This window comes from Pseudorca crassidens, chromosome 1, assembly GCF_039906515.1.
Source record: "Pseudorca crassidens isolate mPseCra1 chromosome 1, mPseCra1.hap1, whole genome shotgun sequence".
NCBI lineage: Eukaryota > Metazoa > Chordata > Mammalia > Artiodactyla > Delphinidae > Pseudorca > Pseudorca crassidens.
Window position 1 is genome coordinate 11,565,055 of NC_090296.1, and position 19,556 is coordinate 11,584,610.

The 19,556-nt window shown below is 38.6% G+C and overlaps 1 protein-coding gene across 9 annotated transcripts in view; it reads right to left on the reverse strand.

Annotated features, from left to right (window-relative positions):
- UNC79 (unc-79 homolog, NALCN channel complex subunit) overlaps positions 1-19,556 on the reverse strand; it is a 248,943-nt gene that overhangs the window by 19,613 nt on the left and 209,774 nt on the right. For 8 of the 9 annotated variants that reach the window (XM_067727070.1, XM_067727065.1, XM_067727087.1 and 5 more), the window contains 2 exons: positions 12,999-13,103; positions 4,894-4,971 (listed from right to left, as the gene is read on the reverse strand). In XM_067727070.1, coding sequence (XP_067583171.1) covers positions 4,894-4,971; positions 12,999-13,103 — 183 coding nt within the window. The remainder of the gene's footprint in view (positions 1-4,893; positions 4,972-12,998; positions 13,104-19,556) is intronic. The other variant, XM_067727042.1, reaches the window with a different exon arrangement.

Here is a 19,556-nt window from a genome sequence, read left to right on the forward strand (position 1 = left end):
ATACTTGTGTTTCAGGTTATTAAATGGAATAAACCTGCTCTCTCAGGGCAATGCAGTGAATTTAGGATTATAAACAAAGAAAAGGAAAATGGACAGACAGGCTGCTACATCAAAGCTGTATGAGAGAACTCATACATAAGACTGGATATAGTGTGGATCAAAAGCAGGCCCTCTTTGAAGCCATCTGAATACTATGCTAAGGCCTTTCTTAGCTTTCTTTAGGAAAATCTGGAACATTATATACTTAACTAGCTCACCCAGTGGCTCTCATTTTCCCATATTCATGTAAATCTGCACAGCACTGAACTATATCACCTTCTATCTCTTCTAGAATGTTACGCCTGTCGGTTCCTCTGACAGGATAACAAACAGTAAAATAAGGTCATTGGCAGTTCTGTCAAGAGTGTTTTCCAAGCATTTCATATGTTTTAAGGTTTTCTTCTTTTAATTTAAATCAAGTGAAGGAATTATAAAAGGTTATTGTGCTCCTGCTTTGGGAATATTAGTCCCTTAGTGCAAGAAAGGATTTCCCCCCCAGTTTATTCCATTTTCTCTGACCTTTCACATGTCATGCAAATAAGAGCATATACTCTGCTCCTGAATTTCTTGAAAGGGATTTGTTTCTTTCATAGGCGATATTTTATACCATTTCAACTAGGCAAATGTCACAGAAAATAATTACTTGGAGCATTATTCAATATTTGTCTTTTACTCTTGAATTTCAAAAAATGAGAGGAAAGAATTTACTATTACCAGTTACTTTTGCTCTAGAGACAGTAAATAGATCTAATAAAAGGCTTAAAATACACTTTCTAGTCAGGATAACTTCAGTGAGCCATCTACACTTATAAAACAAAGCATATAATTTCCAATTGCCCCCCTTTTTTCTTTTACTTTGCAAAACATAAGTATAACCTTAGTGTGTTATTTTAAAAAACCAAAAAACATAAAGAGTCTAGCTCAACTTGTTTCAAAAGACTTATGTTTATTTCAGTGGGAAAACTGATGATAAAGGAGTTGAAAACATACTCTAATCTCAAAAACATGAATTGAAGTGAACCACATCCAATTCTTTCTCAAAACTTGTATCTGATTTTAAAGTTACATTTCTTACATTATAAAGATAACACGTGTTCGATGTAGAAACCTTGGAAAATATAAATTAATAAAAGAAAAAGAAAAATCACCATAATCCTAATTCCTGCTCTCTACCTCTGAGACAGCCACTGTTAATATTTCCAAATATTTTTTAATGCATATAACATACACACATATATAATTTTTATAAGATTGAGATAATTTTTTTCTAACCTGCTTTTTAATTAGATTCATCATAAGCATTTTCCAATAATTAAATATTCTTTGAAAATTTGATTTGGTCCACATAATAGTCTATCTTATAGATGTACTTTATTTTATTTAAATAATACCCTAATGTTGCACATTAATTTTGTTTCCATATTTTTCCTATTTTAAATCCTACTTTAATAAATATACTTGTAGATAATTCTTTATGTGCTTGTAGATAAGTCTATATTTAATTACTTTCTCAAACATATTCCTAGAAGTAGATTGGCAACTCTTTTTCAGCAAAACTGACTATCACCAGTAGCTTATAAGAATTTTTGTTTCGGGCTTCCCTGGCGGCGCAGTGGTTGAGAGTCCGCCTGCTGATGCAGGGGACGCGGGTTCGTGCCCCGGTCCGGGAGGATCCCACATGCCGCGGAGCGGCTGGGCCCATAAGCCATGGACGCTGAGCCTGTGTGTCCGGAGCCTGTTGCTCCGCAACGGGAGTGGCCACAACAGTGAGAGGCCCGCATACCGCAAAAAAAAAAAAACAAAACAAGAATGCTTGTTTCACTTCATCATCAGTAAGTTTCTTTGTTAAGAAAAACCTGCTGATTTGCTAACTGATTTTAAATTTTTATATTTTATATTAATTTACAGTTCACTGATTGCTAGTGAGGGTAAAAGGCTTATTTTGAATGGCTTATTGGTCATTGGAAAGGGTTCTATATGTAGAGCTATAACTGTTGCTATTTTGTTGTTTTGGAATATTTGTCTTTTGTTGATTTCAATAAACCTTTATATATTAGGGATATTATTTTTTAGCTATTGCATAGGTAGCAAATATTGAGTTTTAGAGAATTAAATAAGGAAACCAGTGAGTGCTGGGCAGAGACTGGCTAGCTACTCACAGAACCATTTTTCTTCTTCCCTAGGATGCACTAGACCACATTTCCCATCCTCCTTTGCAGTCGGGTGTGGCGGAGTGACTGAGTTCTAGCCAATGGAACGTGAGTAGGAGAAATGTGCACCACTTTTAGACCTGGCCCATGAAAACGTTCCATGTACCATATTCCCTTCTCTTTCCCCAACCACCAGCTGATTGCAGAGGACTGCACATGACAGAAGAAAACTGATCCCCAAGTGCTCATGTGGAAGTCCTCCTCCCTTTGTTAATCAGGACACCCGCTCAAACTTCACTTGAGCAAACAATAAACTTTTTTGGAGCTAAGTTGCTAAGAACTGGAATTTTATCTCATAGCATCTTGTAATACCCCAACTATTGTCAAGAACCTTTAAAAAAAACCCAGAATCTATTAATCTACTCCTAGAAATCTATTATAAAGAAATAGTCTAAAATATGAACAAAGATTTAAGCACAAAGATGTTTATCACACATTAGTTACAATTGCAGAATACTGAAAATAATGAAACTATCCAACAATAAGTAGTGTTTGTTAATAGTATTTTTTTTACTTTTAGTTGTATTTTATTTTTTTATGGACATATGTTTGACATATAACGATGTAAATTTAAGGTGTATAACATGTTAATTTGATGCATATATATATTGTAATATAACTGCCATCGTAACGATAATTAGTACCTATATCACATTATGTAATTATCCTTTCTTTTTGGTAGGAATAATTAAGTTTTAGTCTCTTAGCAAGTTTGATTATTATAATACAATATTGTTGTCTATATTCACTGACCTGTGCATTACATCTCTAGGACTTTTTTACTGCTCATTGTAAGTCTGTACCCTTAAACATCACCTGTCCTGTGCCCCATCTCCATTAATATTATTTTTAATAGTTAATGTTTGTTTACTCAGCACTTACTACATATTTAACACCATGCTAATGTGCTTTACATGCATTATCTCATTCAATCCTCAACCTAGACCTTAGGCCCTATTATATCCCATTCTACAGATAATACAAATCAAAGCATCATGGGTTAAATAACCTTCCCGATCACACAGCTAGTCAATGTCAGGCCTCACACTCAGGTGTGAATCAAAACCCATATTGTTAACCACTATTATATGGTGCAGTCACATGAGGTAATGTCACTTTGGGGAAAATGCTTATGACATTTGAAGCCAAAGCTGCATCTATATTACGGTTTGACTATATTTAAAAATATACATAGAAAAAGAAGAAAGAAAATACATTAATATGCTAGCAGTAAAATTATCTCTGGGTTGAATGACTGTTATTCTTCCTCTCTCATAATATTTCTCCACATCAAAAAAAAAAATGAAGTAATGTTTAGTGTGCTGTGGATAAAACTGGTATACTTATAAATGTAAATGAATAAAACCTTCTTGGAAAGCAACATGGGAATACGTATTGTGAAGATGTTCCTGCCCACTGACTAAGGAATTTATCCCAAGGATATCATTCAAAATAAACATGAAGAGGATCTTTGTGTATATGCTATATACTATGCTATGCTATACAAGCAAAGAAACTAGAAAGCATATAGATTTCCAACAATATGGGAATAAGCAAATTAGGATACTGAATAGATTAAAACATGTAAAAAATTTCTAAAACAATAGGGTTCTTATTTTAGGGCAGAAGGATTATAAGTGATCTTTTTTCCTTATTAAAATTTTTCTCAGACTTCTCTGGTGGTGCAGTGGTTAAGAATCCTCCTGCCAATGCAGGGGACACGGGTTCGAGCCCTGATCTGGGAGGATCCCACATGCCGCGGAGCAACTAAGTCCGTGCACCACAACTACTGAGCCCACGTGCCACAACTACTGAGCCTGCGCTCTAGAGCCCACGAGCCACAACTACTGAACCCACGTGCCACAACTACTGAAGCCCGCGCGCCTAGGGCCCGTTCTCCGCAACAAGAGAAGCCACTGCAATGAGAAGCCCGTGCACCGCAACGAAGAGTAGCCCCCGCTCGCCGCAACTAGAGAAAGCCCACGTGCAGCAATGAAGACCCAATGCAGCCAAAAATAAATACATAAATACGTAAACAAATAAACTAAAAAATATTTTTTTCTCTACTGAAAATTTAAATAAATTTTTTCCATTAATAATTTATATCTCTAAGTTTTCTCAGTTTGTTGCAATAACCTTGCTATCAATAAGTTATTGTGGTTTCTCATATTCAATCCTATCTATAAGAATCTCAACATATTTCACCAAACAGTTCACTAGTTGATGATAATAGAAGTATTTTTCAATTTTCAGAGGAAATATTATAAAGGAAAACAAGGTATTAAATGCTTATTTCTTTCTGGCAGTAGTTAAATCAAATTGGTTAACAGAAGCCAGTGTAAGAAAACTGATTCTGGAAAAATTGAACTTTAATCAAATCTATGCTCTATGCCTGGTAATTTCTTCCCTCTCCTTAATTGGCTGCTTCAATTTCATTCATGTTTCCTGGAATTAAAAGTTTCCAGGGGCAGAGATTGATTTAAATTTTCACCAGTGCTCTTTCAAACAAGATACTAATGATTTCAATTTTACAGTGTTTGTTCTATCAAAAGCGAACCAGGACACAGGCCAAAAGTACCTCTTGGCTAAATGAGGAAATGAGGAGTAATAGAAAATGTGGATAGTTAACTCGGTCAGGACTTACTCCAGGTACAGAGGCGATCATCTGCTTGCTCAGGATCGTTGACTCAGCTAGTTTGGTTCCAGCATCTGCACAAATAAACTAATAAGAAATTGAAAGGATAATTATTTTTAAGAGCATTTGGACAGTAATAAGGAATTTGTAATTTTATTAACTTGGCTTAAATTCATTAGCGTCTACTTTGGTGACAAGCTGCCCTAGATATATGGGACTTGCTAGTCATGAGAGTTCATTCCTACCAGAAATTCAGAATCGTAGTACTGGGATTAACACACAGATTCTCACTTTAACCAGACAGTAGTTCAGTGGCACTGAAATGCCACATTCAGTCAAGGAAGAAAGGAAAGGTGTCACATTGCCAGATTTATTCTGAAGTCATGCTATTTATTCTTCAGCACTTTTTGACAGTTCCTGAATTTTCATAGATTTTCCGGACTTCTGTCATTATACCATACATTTTGACTGAAAACAGAAAAACAGTCAACTTCAGAGTGAGGACTGTACCTGTTTCTTCCCCTCCGAGGCCCCTCAGTATCTGGTCTTTCTCCTCCCACTTCATTCATGCCTATCCTCTGTGCTGATAATGACCCCCCCCCCCCGCTCCCTCTCTGTGTCCCCACAGGACTTTCCACACATTTCCATTGTAACAGTCATCACATCAGGTTGCAATGATCTACAAGTCTATTTCTCAACTGGCTACAAGATCTTCGAGACCACAGATCTGATGCAGCTCACTCCTGGCGCTAGCTTCATGCCTGACATCTCGGAGGGGCTCAGCAAGAGTTTGTGAAATGAGACGATTAATCAGGTATGACTCGAGATCACGGTGAGGATGGATTTGTCAGCTTACAACCTGATTTGCTTCATTACAGATTTTTACAGGTGTTTCCCACTTAATGCAATGCCCAACTATTTATTAATCGTTTTAGGGGAAAAGTCAAACATGAAGTCTGTAGAGTTTGCTAAGAGCAGCTAGTTCCTGCTTAGTTTCTCTTTCCTGGCCTCTGGCCCCAGTGACTTGAGGATCCAAAGCTGCTGCTACCCAGAGCTCAGAGGTTCTGAAAGAAGCTTTGACCCTGACAGCTCTTCCTTCTAATTCATTTCACTCTCATACTGGAAGAGCATGATAAATTTAGGTAGGTCAGCCAGGCAGGCATGGCCCCCGTCAAACTGAGGAGAAGCAGTACGGATCGGAGTAGCAGAAAAAGTCTCAAGGAGGACGAGGAACAAAACCCAGCATGTTGTCAGGTTAGCCAGAGATCGGAATCTAGGCGTTATTAACAGGCAGCATTGGCCAATAAGGTGAAGCTCTAACGTCAAAAGACTTTCTGAGGGTCAGGGGCCTGTAGACTTCTCATCTGGGGCCATGAGCTGGTTTTCAAGTGTGGGAGAGGTGGTCCTCCCTGAAAGGTATTTCGGGACAGGTAACTGAGCTGGAGCTGAGACGACAGCAAGCAGAGCTGTCCCTGAAAGCTGCATGGCAGGAGTGGACACAAATCTCCAGGCTCACATTCTATCCTCTCCATTTGCCTCGCAGACAGTTAGAGAAAGCTGAAGAATCTATTTGGCTATTAACTCTGAAGACCAGCTAGTAACATCTAGGGAACACCTAAAATTTTCTATTATTTTATTCAAGAATGCTTATGTCTGCTCTCCTAACTTGGACTTATTTCTAATAAGAAAAAGTAAATAAATGAGGATAAATAATAATAATGAAGCCTACAACCTTGGCAAACCTCTAAGTAAAAAAGGAAAATATTTGAGGGACTTCTCTGGTGGTCCAGTGGTTACGACTCCACACTTCCACTGAAGGGGGCACGCGTTTGATCCTTGGTGGGGGCACTAGGATCCCGCAAGCCGCACAGTGCGGCCAAAAATTTTAAAAAAAAAAGAAAAAAGTAAAATATTTGATAGAGATACATAGTGAAAAGAAGCAACACTCCCAACCTCCTGGCAGATGCTGCATGTTTTCCCAAAAAATGTATTTTCAAAAGCTATCAGAGTCTGCCATCTAAGACAAACGACTGATAATAAGTTCCAAAAGCCCCGTCAGGACTCCAACGTTTTAATTAATTTCTTTACAGCAAAACCAAGAGACTGCACAGCTAAGAGAGGCAAAAAGAAAAGAGAGAGATGTATCTAACTGTGGGTGAAGCAGGTAGGAGTCCTCTGCAGTATCCTATGTAAGGATGGTGTAAACCCTGACCCCTAAAGTATGCTTGCAAGCCTGGCTGTGCCCCTAAGGGCAAGAGAAAATGTGTGAAGAAGCAAAATTTCAAGTGCCTGTATCTCCCTCAGCAGAAGCGTTTCTCCCTCACCAAACTCAGGTTAGAGCTTCACCTTATTGAGTAGCATAACGTAAGCAGGTTGTTAGCCATGTGGTGTTAAGATTTGAGGCCAAATTCAAACGTCCGATCTGCGAGAGCTAATAGATAACTTCAGAAGTCAGAATTAATTTTTTAAAAAATCACTCTAAAAGTTATGGAGGTGTCTCAGACAGTCTGATGTACTAAAAGGCATAAAAGTACATAAACCTCTAAAATCACCTACTATTTTTTATCAATGTCTTTTCCTCCAGTGTAATTTTACATAATATGTATGACTGAAACCCTAACAAACCTTTCTGTCTTCATTTTATATAGCTGCCAACTGAAAAACTCCATTATTATTTTATAGAGTTGTTCAAAATATAAAGATACAACAAAATCAGAGGGAAAAAGAATGATGGCTATAGAAGGAAGAATTCAGTACTTTTAGATAGAAATATGCCACTGAAATAGGCACTCCCGCATGAATACAAAAGAAACGCAATACCCCTTATGTGTCATTACTAAAATCATTATCAAAATGATACTCAAAATAGGATCACCACCTCTCATCCCAGAGAGTGATCAGATTATTACTAACGCAACAAATATTAATTACCCCACATCAATAGTATCTGGGAATTAAAAACAACAGCCGTAACTCTGCCGTTTCTTTGTCCTCCAGCCCACAACTAAACTATCTTTAAAAGAAAACCTTTCACCCACATGATTTCTCACAGCTTGAATATGCAGGTGTATCCCACACAGTGGGAGTGTTACATGCAAATTAGCAGAATGTCTACTCTTGACACATAATAGGAGCTGAGGAAATTCTTTTGGATTTGAGCCTATATAGATTTTATGGTAGCTTTCAATGAGTTATCACTCCATTATGAAAACTCTAATCCATCCTGAGAACAATAATAATAGCTTATTACACATGAAATATCTACAGCATGACAGCAGAAGAGAAAATGTTATAAGTGAAAGCAAAAATGTCAACAGATCTGAATTAAAACAAGATAGGGCAACTGTCCAAAGTATAAAAGGGGAACTATACCCCGATGGTCAACAATAGTAGATTCTGAAGAATACATATATTTTTTCTATTTGGAAAATTCTTTCCTGTCTCCATGCCTCTTTTTCCTTTTCTAAAAAATCCACTTGAACATTTAAGGCCACCTGATTGTATATGTAAGTTAAAACAAATAACAGGAGTGATGGCTGAACGACCATAATACAGCAGACTGGGAGATACTCCACAGTGCCAGGCCTCCAGGAAGAAGTTCTAGAAATTGAAAACCAGATTGGTACCTGTCACCGCCTTGAAATGTTTAGAACCTGAATGACCCTGCATCCCTTGGGCAAGTGTTCCATTGTCTTTTAAAGGAACACTCTTACTGCCAGAGTATTTGGTAAACAACAAAAGTAGGGTTTACCCATGAAAAGAATTATAAACAGCCTCATATCTGTGAACTCATCTATCTACTAAGTTATTAATTAGAGAAGTACAATAGTAGAGGGAATGTCCTAGTGGTTCCCTGTGGGGTGAAAGAATGAATGGTAAATCCAAGGTCTGAGCAACTGACTCTCTTCTCGCCAATGGGGCTAGTGTCACTCATGATGGATCACCAGGGGACTTTTGGTTTTTTTTACTTCTAAGCTTTAAGAAATTTATCTTTTTTTAAATTTTATACTGGAGTGTAGTTGATTAACAATGTTGTGTTAGTTTCAGGTGTACAGCAAAGTGATTCAGTTATACATATACATGTAGCTATTCTTTTTCAAATGCTTTTCCCATTTAGTTGGTTACATAATATTGAGTAGAGTTCCCTGTGCTATACAGTAGGTCCTTGTTGGTTATCCATTTTAAATACAGCAGTGTGTACATGTCAGTCCCAAACTCCCAATCTATCCCTCCCTCTCAGCCTTCCCACCAGGGGACTTTTTCCTTCCAGTTGTTACTTTCTTTTCTTTTTCCAAGTTGCATTTTCAGTTAAACAGAGCCACCTCCAGTGTCCTGAGATGACGGTCATGATATCCAAGAAGGAAGTCGCTGTCTGCCCCAGACACATTGTTCATATTGTGAATCTGGTCTCCCAGGTACCAGGAACTGACACTGCCCACCAGTAAAGGGGAAAGCTTCTCTCTGACTCCATGCTAGATTCTCTGGTTTAAGAGAAACTACCAGAGAACAGGCTACCACTTCTGCTACCCGCCTGAACATTTGTCAAGGGCAAGAGAAAAAGGAACGGGGAAACACTGCAGAAAGATGCACCGCTTTCTGTAGTGAGACAAAAGATGCTTCTCCCTCATCCCATGAGTGGCCCTGTGGCAGACTTTTCTCCACGACTTAGCCAGGAAGCACAGCGGGGAAAAGGGAACTACTTTTGTTTTTTTTAAGGTATGCCTCACTTTTATTTCTCTCAGTAATTTTTTCATTACTGGTTTATTCTGAGTTTATAGAACAAGGATATGTTACTTCAAAATGGCATGGTGTTTAATATTTTTTGTTGGAGAAGGTCGAAATGTTATTCACTAGGTTGTTCCTCATGGGCATGATCTCAAAATGTCCCCCCCCAGATATCTCTTTGATCTAAATAATTTTACAATCTGATTTTTAAATTTAACTTAATGACTCAATGACAAATACATATTTGTTTTTAAAGATGAAAATGTTATACATTTGAAATGGCATGAGAGAACCCAAAATACACAGAAGAATTTACTTTTTTGCCTTCCTTCTTCCTAAAGCTAATTTGTGTTTATTTATTCACCTAGCTGTGATGCAATAACCACTGTTTTCATGGTCTCCCGAAGCACTGAGCAATTTAAACTGTCGGTGTTCTTTCACCGTCTTGTGACAAGTTCTTATTACAGCCAGCTAATGTACTTCAGAGAAAAACCCGCCCCCAGTTGCAGTCACAAAGCGGGGTGCTAGAACCCAAGAAGATCAGCCACACAGACCGGCTCTGCCAGGACTGAGGGCAATCAAGGGACCAGCCTCTGACGCCCGCAGGAAAGCACCCTCAGGGCCTGGAAACTGAGGTTGCTTTGAGGTGGCATGTCCCCAATCTAAACGCTATCAGAAGCAACTGACTTCCAGACACTGTCAACCTGCTGGCCTTACCTCTCTCGTGGGCTACTTCACTAAGCCTAGGTCACCTGCCCTCTCCTCCAAACCAGTGTTGATCTTATTAACCTCTATGGTCAGTTGCATCAAAGTTACTTGTACTCAAAAGTGGTGTTGCTGCTGCTGTGTGAAGAGGTAGGACTGGCCAATGGCAATCCACTGGAAGAGATTCAATCTGTCTCTTCTTAGGAACACAGATATTTCCCGGCTATGCTTTGCTTCTGTCTCCCTCTTGGGCTGTCCAGCATCTTGGTACAATGGGAGCCATTTCACTCTGACTATATCATGCCCAACATCCACTGCCATCACTTTCCAGCAGTCACTCCTCTCAGAAAGCATCACTGTGCCTGGGAAAGCTCTTTAAACATGACTTAAGACCATTCTTCACTGAAAGTATACCAACTTTTTATTAAATCTCAAGCCTTTGAGAAAAACTCCGTTCTGTTCCCAAGGATTACTAGTATAAGGCGGGGGAGGAAGCGGACCAGTTAGTGGATATTAAATGGTTAATGACAAGGGTATTCCTCCTCTTCTCCCAGGTAAACACCCAAACTTCTGCACACCCTTCAAAAACATACGATCCCTTTTCTACACCACTTCCCTCCTCAGTACACACCTCTGCTACCGTACCCATCACACTGCGTCGGGAATTTTTGTTTCGATGTCAGCTACCCCTATCCGACAGGAAACTCCTGGGAGGAAGGGGCCATGACATTCATCTCTGTTTCCCCAGCACCTGCGCCAGGTCAGGGCTCATAACGGTTAATGAGCCTTCCTCCATTTCCCAGGCTGAGCTGGCCACTCCCTCCTCTACAGTAGTTTATATACCGTGCAGACTTTCAGTATACTGGTTAGCACGTTATAAGGGTAGGGCCTATGCCTTTATATCTCTATATCCTCAGAACCTAGCCGAAGATAGGTGGTCAGTAAATATTTGTAGTGGGAAATAATGCCAGATGATGGAAGACCTTGACAATTCGGGTACCACAAGGTCACCGGAGGTTTTCGATGCACAGAGTGATATGATAAAGAGCAGAGTTTTAGCAAAATTCCTCTAGGCAGCCATAGGCTATAAGACTGGATTGACGTGGGGAGAAATAAACGGTGCAAAACGCTAAGAGCTATTAACGGTAATCCGGGCAAGTGATGTGCGGGGCCTGACTAGGCTGTGCTCTATACTGATTAGACCCTGTGGTCGGGTGCTTACGCTACTTATGCCAGCTGTGTGATCGTGGGCAAGTCACTGAACCCCCCCGAGCCGCGGTCTCCTCATCTGTGGTACAGGACCAATTCCTCTCACGGTTGAAGGAGTGAGGGGGATATATAAAACCCCAGCATGCTGCCTGGCACTTAATAGGTGCTCCATTAATTTCCCCTTCTCCCTCATCTCTCCAAATGGCACCCAAGGTACCTAAGATTCAGGGAAACCGACAGCTTGATATCAAGCTCCATTTTCCTTCATTCATTTAAGCTCAACCTTGTAGGCCCAGACTCTGGGACTGGTCATAACGCTCAGCAGGGAGAACTGAAACAGCTGTGACACACTTCCTGGGTACTTTGCACAAACGCAGGCTGAATGATACCCTGATCCCAGCTGCAGCTCATGACCAAGTCTTTAAAACCAGGCTCAACCTTTGGGGTAAGAGGCAGGATCCCAGTTTACCTGATCCCTTGCTGACACCCCTGGCATGGCCAGCCTTTTTCTAAACTCATCCTCATGTCGTTATTCCTAAATTTATTCCATCTTTCTGCTAAAGCCTCCCTTTATTGCTTGAAGATGGTCAGCCTCTGGTGCTGAACTCCAACCCCAGGCAGAGTTTGGCCTGCACCCACCAGTCCTTTGTGACCCAGTTCAAACGCCACTTCCTTCATGAAGTCTTCCCTGATTTCACATCATGTGAGGTAAGATGCCTCCTGCTCTTAACTCCCCCCTAGGACTTTATCTACATCTCTTTCTCACTCATGGCACTAATTGCAGCCTATCTTGTGTGATCAAAACCTGCACACTTGCCTAAGATGCTGAGCTTAGGATGCCAGGGATGGAGAGCTAGAGCCTCTCGTAAGCAGCCCTACAACCAAAAGCACTAATCTTTGCAAGTTCTCTAGAGCCTGCCTGGTATGTGTTCAAGCCCTGCCCCCTGCCTTAGGGCTCCTGTGGTGCTGGTTCTTTCACACCCACATCCCACCCTGGTTGGACTCAGTCCGTCCTGCCTTTTGATCGTATCTGGCTGGGCCCACCCTCACTTTCACTTCTGCTTCACAGAGATTTGGCGACCCATCCATACTCATGAGACTCCGCGATCAGACCTCAGCCTCCGGGTCGCTCATTTTTGGCTTCGTTAGTCCTGCCTCAGCTCTGGTAGCCATTAATGGGCTGCCCCTCCAACCTACTGGACCATAAACTTCTCGCGGACACATTATCGTTTCATTCTTCTTTTTCGTTTTTCACAGAACTAGTTCCACAGTAGGAACAAAATAAATACTCCTTTTCCGGTCTTTTTTGGCCAGTGGAAGTGCCAAGTGCATAGTGATAGACAGATCATGGCTCACGTAAGATATTATTTCTTATCTCTGGACAGACATTTAATTTATGCATATGTCCCACACCTTCCTTAAATTTTCCAAACATAAGTGAATTTCATGAAAAGTGAAATGAGGCATAAGCCTACCTGGACAAGCAGAAGGAGGTTTGTATCCGGTAAAGGAGATTTGAGCTTCAGGGCCTGCAGGAGTTCTAGAACAACACTACGAGACAAATAGAATTTATCCCTCTCCTAAACGAAACAAGAGAGAAGAAGGTAAGCGATTTCTAAAACTTCAGTTAGAATAGATCTATGTCAAAAGAGCTTCCAAAAGATTCACAGATCAGAAATAAGAAACAGTATTTTAAAATGCATAATGAACTGTCCTTAAGAAATAAACCCAAGAAAAAAGAAAAAGGGCATTTTTGTGTTTGTAATGAGTTTAGTGAAGCACTGAGAACACATAATTTAATGGATAAGAAAAAGACAGGCTACCTCTTAAAGACGGAAACCACGAGATTTGGTTCTTATTCACAGAGGAGAGGTTCCAAGAACTGCAGAAACTAAACAAATCTAAAAGGATGTTTTTCAATAGAAAATGATTTAGAGAAAAACATGTAACTGTTGAAAGGGTCTCATATCCTCTCAAAAGGAGCTTACTTTTAAAGTGGACTATTTCAAGCATACAGAAAAAGAGAGAGATGGAATGTGTCATCTACCTATTACCCATCTTTGTTAAATCATAGCATTTTGCTTTATTTAATACTTTTTATCAAAAATCAAACATCACAGAAATAGTTGAAGCTACCTATAGAGTGCTCTCTTTTCTTTCTCCCTTCCTTGAAATAGCCACTATTTTGAATCTGGTGCTTATTATTTCATGTACTACACTTTTACTACATATGTATACCTCCATTATAAGGCTTACTGTTATTTTTGCTTGTTTTTAACTTTCTATGTTATCATACAATGCAAATCTTTCTGCAACTTATAATTTTTTACTCCATTTTTTATATATATATATATATTTTGTGGTACGTGGGCCTCTCACTGTTGTGGCCTCTCCCGTTGCAGAGCACAGGCTCCAGACACGCAGGCTCAGCGGCCATGGCTCACGGGCCCAGCCGCTCCGCGGCATGTGGGATCTCCCGGACCGGGGCGCGAACCTGTGTCCCCTGCATCGGCAGGCGGACTCTCAACTACTGTGCCACCAGGGAAGCCCTCCGTTATATTTTTGAAGTGAGTCCCTGTTGATACATATAGTTCTCATTCTTTCAACTAAACAGTTTAATGATGTTTTATTGTATGAACATACTGAAATTCATTGATCTGTCCCTGTTAATGCAATGCTAGAATATTTTCAATTTTGTAAGCTTTATTTATTGTCAAATATAGCACACATGCAGAAAAGTACATAAAATATAAGTGAACAGATAAACAGATTAGCATAGATTGAACACTCATGTAATCAGCACCCAAGTCGGGTACACATCACAAGTACCTTAAAAGTCCCCTATGTGTCCTTTCTTGATCATAACCAACTTATTGGAGACCCTGTAGGTCTGTATCCACTGTCTTTTCTTTCTACTCATTCTCACTTGTGGTGTCTTGCCTCCTCATATGTCTGGTTATCTTTGCATGTTGCATCCTTTATTTTTAAAATATTTTTAGAAATAATTTGAGGCCTGAAATGTTATCTTCCTCCAAAGAGCTTTCTCTTCATTTTTTACCAGGTACTGGAGGCACTAGTGATCCAGGGTTACCTGAATACACATACAAACCTTGTAATATCTTATCTTGGGCCACCAAAGGTCTTGACAGGGATCTGTGTCCATGTGAGGACAACTTTACTTCTGGGTTATCTTTACTTAGTGGTCCCAGCCAAAAGGTGCAGGAGGTGCAGGATCAGAGAGTCTCCACTCTTGGAAGGTCCTGGATTCTGACTTTTTTCCCCCTAGCCTCCTGGATCTTCCAGAATTGTCACATCTTTCAGATAGGCAAACACCCCCAGAGCAAAAAAAAGGTCTTCAGTGCTAGGCTCACATCTCTGCATTTCTGTGTTCTCTCAGATCTTAGCCTGGTAATTCTATATCTGGTTAGCATTTTGATGATTTTTTAAAGTGTTCAGAGAATAGTTTGTTCACTTTTTTAAGAAACTTTTCAAATCCGGTGGGAGGATACATTCAAATTATCTAGTCCATCAGTATCAGGAGAGAAAGTCTAGGATATTTATTGGAATTATACTAAATTTATAGGTTATTTTGTGAGAATCAGCTATCTTTATTATGCTGGGTCCTCATGAACATGAGATCTGTCTCCATTTATTTAACGTTGTTTAATAAAATTTTCTGGTTATCTCCATAAAATTATTGCATATTTTTGTTAGATTCATTTTTTTGTTGCCACAATAAATGCTAGTTTAAAAGTATATTTTATAATCATTTGTAGCTGAATAATTAAAGGTAGATGATTTCTGGGTATTCATTTGTATCAGCATCCTTGCTGAACTGTCATAAAAGTTATAAAAAGGTGTCTAGATAGATTCTCTTCAGTTCATTTGTAATCACATCATCTATGAAAAGGGAGAGTTTTTTTCCTTTCTAATCCTTATACTTTGATTTCTTCTTCCTGTCTTACTCAACTGAGCAGGACCTCCAGAACTAGAGCAAATAGAAGCAGTGATAATGGCCATTCTTGTCTTACTTATGATTTTAAAGGGACTACTGTTGGCATTTCACCATAAGTATAATGTTTCCTAGAGATTTCTGGTAGACATCCTTTATCAAGTTATCCCTTTTAGTCCTAGTTTGACAAGATTTATCATAAATGGATGTTGAATTATATAGAATGCTTCTTTTGTATCTCTTGAGATAATGATAAAAGCTTTTCCTCCTTTAATCTGGCAACATAAATAGATATTCTAATATTTAAACCAATTTTATATTACAAGAGAATCCTCACTAGGTCATGAGGCTTTAGTTTTTTTTAATTTTTTAAACTGAAGTATAGTTGGCATACAATATTATATAAGTTCCAGGGGAACAATATATTTATTCACAATTTTTAAAGGTTACACTCCATTTATAGTTATTATAAAATATTTCCTATATTCCCCATGTTGTATAATATATCCTTATATTTTATACATAATAGTTTGTACCTCTTAATCCCCTACCCCTATACTGTCCCTCCCCACTTCCCTCTCCCCACTGGTAACCATTAGTTTGTTCTCTGTATCTGTGAGTCTGTTTCTTTTTTGTTATATTCACTAGTTTGTCGTATTTTTAGATTCCACATATAAGTGATATCATACAGTATTTGTCTTTGTTTGTCTGATTTACTTCACTTAGCATAATGCCCTCCAAGTCCATCCATGTTGCTGCAAATGGCAGAATTTCATTCTTTTTTATGGCTGAGCATGAGGTTTTATTTTTAATGCATTAACTTGGGATTATTCATTCAGAATTTTTGCATCTTTGAAGTATAACTGGCCTATAATTTTCCTTTCCCCTACTGCCCTTGTCTGGTTGGTATCAAAATTCTATTGGCCTCATAAAATATGTTGCAAATTGTTCTCTTTTTTTCTATTCTCTGTTTTAGTTTGCACAAAGTAGAGCTCAATCTGCTCCTTAAATGTTTAATGAAAGTTGTCTTTAAAATTGGAATGGTTTTTAAACTTAAGATAGATAGCTAGTGGGAAGCAGCCACATAGCACAGGGACCTTTGTGCTTTGTGACCACCTAGAGGGGTGGGATAGGGAGGGTGGGAGGGAGGGAGATGCAAGAGGGAAGAGATATGGGAACATATATATATGTATAACTGATTCACTTTGTTATAAAGCAGAAACACACCATTGTAAAGCAATTATACTCCAGTAAAGATGTTAAAAAAAATTGGAATGGTTTTTAACTACTGATTCCATTTTTTTATCATTTAAGTCTAGCCATCTTTTTTCTGATTGTTACACATTACATTTTTTCTAGAAAATTGTCCCTATTTCCCAAGATTTCAAATTTACTGGCTAAATCTTCTCTTTATATTCTTCATTTCTTTATCTCCCTTTGCTGCATGCTATATAATTTCTTCAGATCTGTTTTCATTTCACTAAATCCCTCTTTGGCTATGTCTAATTTGCTCTCTAACCTGTCCACTGAGGTTTTTTTTATGTCAATGACTATTTCATTTCTAGAATTTCTACTTTGTTCAAATCTATCTGGTTTTTTTTTTTAAGTGACTAGATCTTTTCTCAAGTTTTTAATTCATCTTTTAATGCTTATCATTCAGAGTATGTTTTTATAGTCTCTATCACATTGTTCTAATATTGGAAGTTCTTAGGGGGAATAATCTGATTTTTGTTGACTATGCTAAAGTAGCTCATGGTGGATTATTTCTTCACATGTTTTGTAATTTTAGATCATGATCTCATGTTCATCCAGACTTTAATTATGGGAATCCTGTTGGGCCTAGGTTGAAGGCATATCCCTCCAGAGAGCTTTGAGGATTGATTTTGAGCTTGCTTCTGGCAGACACTCCAATGCAATTACTTGCCCAGCACCAATTTATTTGACTTTTGGGGGTTCACAGAGCATGCAGGTATTACAAATTCAAATTCTAAACATGTTCAAAGACAGGCTCATGTTTACTAATTCTCAAGGGAAACTACAAATCTTTCAGTTCCCAGGCTCAGATAGAGCCCATTCTTTGTCACCTCCATATAAGAATATATCCTTTCCAAATCAAACTTTTCTCAAACATATAGCCTTTCAAGGGTTCTGGCTTTCTCCTGGGGACAACTCAGCTCCGACTCCCAGCCTGAAATAGTCCCAAGACTTCATTTCCTTTCTCTGTATGGGCTTTAAAACTCAAGTCACTAAGGAATATAACAAAAAAGAAACAGACTCACAGACATAGAGAACCAACCCGCGGTTACCAGCGGAGAAAGGGAAAGGGGTAGGGGACTAAGAAGTACAAACTATTGGGTATAAAATAAGCTACAAGGATATATTGTACAACACAGGGAATATAGCCAATTTTTATAATAACTATAAATGGAGTATAACCTTTAAAAATTGTGAATCACTATATTGTATACCTGGAACTTATATAATATTGTATATCAACCATACTTCAATTAAAAACAAAAAACTCAAGCTACTGAGTTACCAAAACAATCAACTTCTCTACCCCAAGACTGCTACAATATCAGCTTATATGCTTACCACTCTGGTTCTCAATTCCCTTTTCATTTTTTCAACTTTCATTCTTATAAAATTTGCTATATATTTAAAATCATGTTTATTACATGTCATCCATCACTTCTAGCATTTTAAGTGGGACAGTTTTCAAGTTATCGAGACTGCCCGATTGCCAAATAGTCTCCAAAGCTATTACCTTTCTATGTCTTTTCTTGGGCACATGAAAAGATGCTCAACATCACTAATTATTAGAGAAATGTAAATCAAAACTACAATGAGGTATCACCTCACACCAGTCAGAATGGCCATTATCAAACAAATCTAGAAATAATAAATGCTGGAAAGGGTGTGGTAAAAAGGGAACCCTCTTGCACTGTTGGTGGGAATGTAAATTGATACAACCACTATGGAAAACAGTATGGAGGTTCCTTAAAAAACTAAAAATAGAACTACCCTATGACCCAGCAATCCCACTACCGGGCATATACCCTGAGAAAACCATAATTCAAAAAGAGACATGTACCACAACGTTCGTTGCAGCACTATTTACAATAGCCAGGACATGGAACCAACCTAAATGTCCATCGACAGATGAATGGATAAAGAAGATGTGGCACATATATACAATGGAATACTACTCGCCATGAAAAGAAATGAAATTGAGTTATTTGTAGTGAGGTGGATGGACCTAGAGTCTGTCATACAGAGTGAAGTAAGTCAGAAAGAGAAAAACAAATACTGTATGCTAACGCATATATATGGAATCTTAAAAAAAAAAATGGTACTGATGAACCTACTTGCAGGGCAGGAATAAAGAGGTAGACATAGAAAATGGACTCGAGGACATGAGGTGGGAGGGTGAAGCTGGGGTGAAGTGAGAGTAGCATTGACATATATATACTACGGAATATAAAATAGTTGGCTGGTGGGAAGCAGCAGCATAGCACAGGGAAATCGGCTCAGTGCTCTGCGATGACCTAGGGGGTGGGATAGGGAGGGTGGGAGGGAGGCTCAAGAGGGAGGGGATATGGGGACATGAGTATGCATGTGGCTGATTCGCTTTGTTGTGCAACAGAAACTAACACAGTATTGTGAAGCAGTTGAGGAGAAGCCTCAATTAGATACTGCTATTTCTTTAGCTATTTCTTATAGTTTCTCATTATCTGTGAAAAAGGTGGGAATGCCCTAGATCAAAGCTTTCTACAACTCATAGTCATTTTGAGTTGCAGAATGAAGAAGGGTAGATGACAACAGGAAGAGAGAGGCCACAAAAGTTATGATAGATTATGAGGGGATATAATGCATAATGAATATTTAAAACCAAAAATATCTTGAATTCAAAATAGTGGAAGGTCCACTGTAATCAATACTTATAGTACACAGCATAGAAAGTACAAACTCATTATGATTCCTCCTCTATAAAATATATAATTTAAACAAATCAAACATAAAGAAAATTAAGAAATAAAATGACTTCTAAAAATAGAATATCTTTTCATTGTATTTGCTG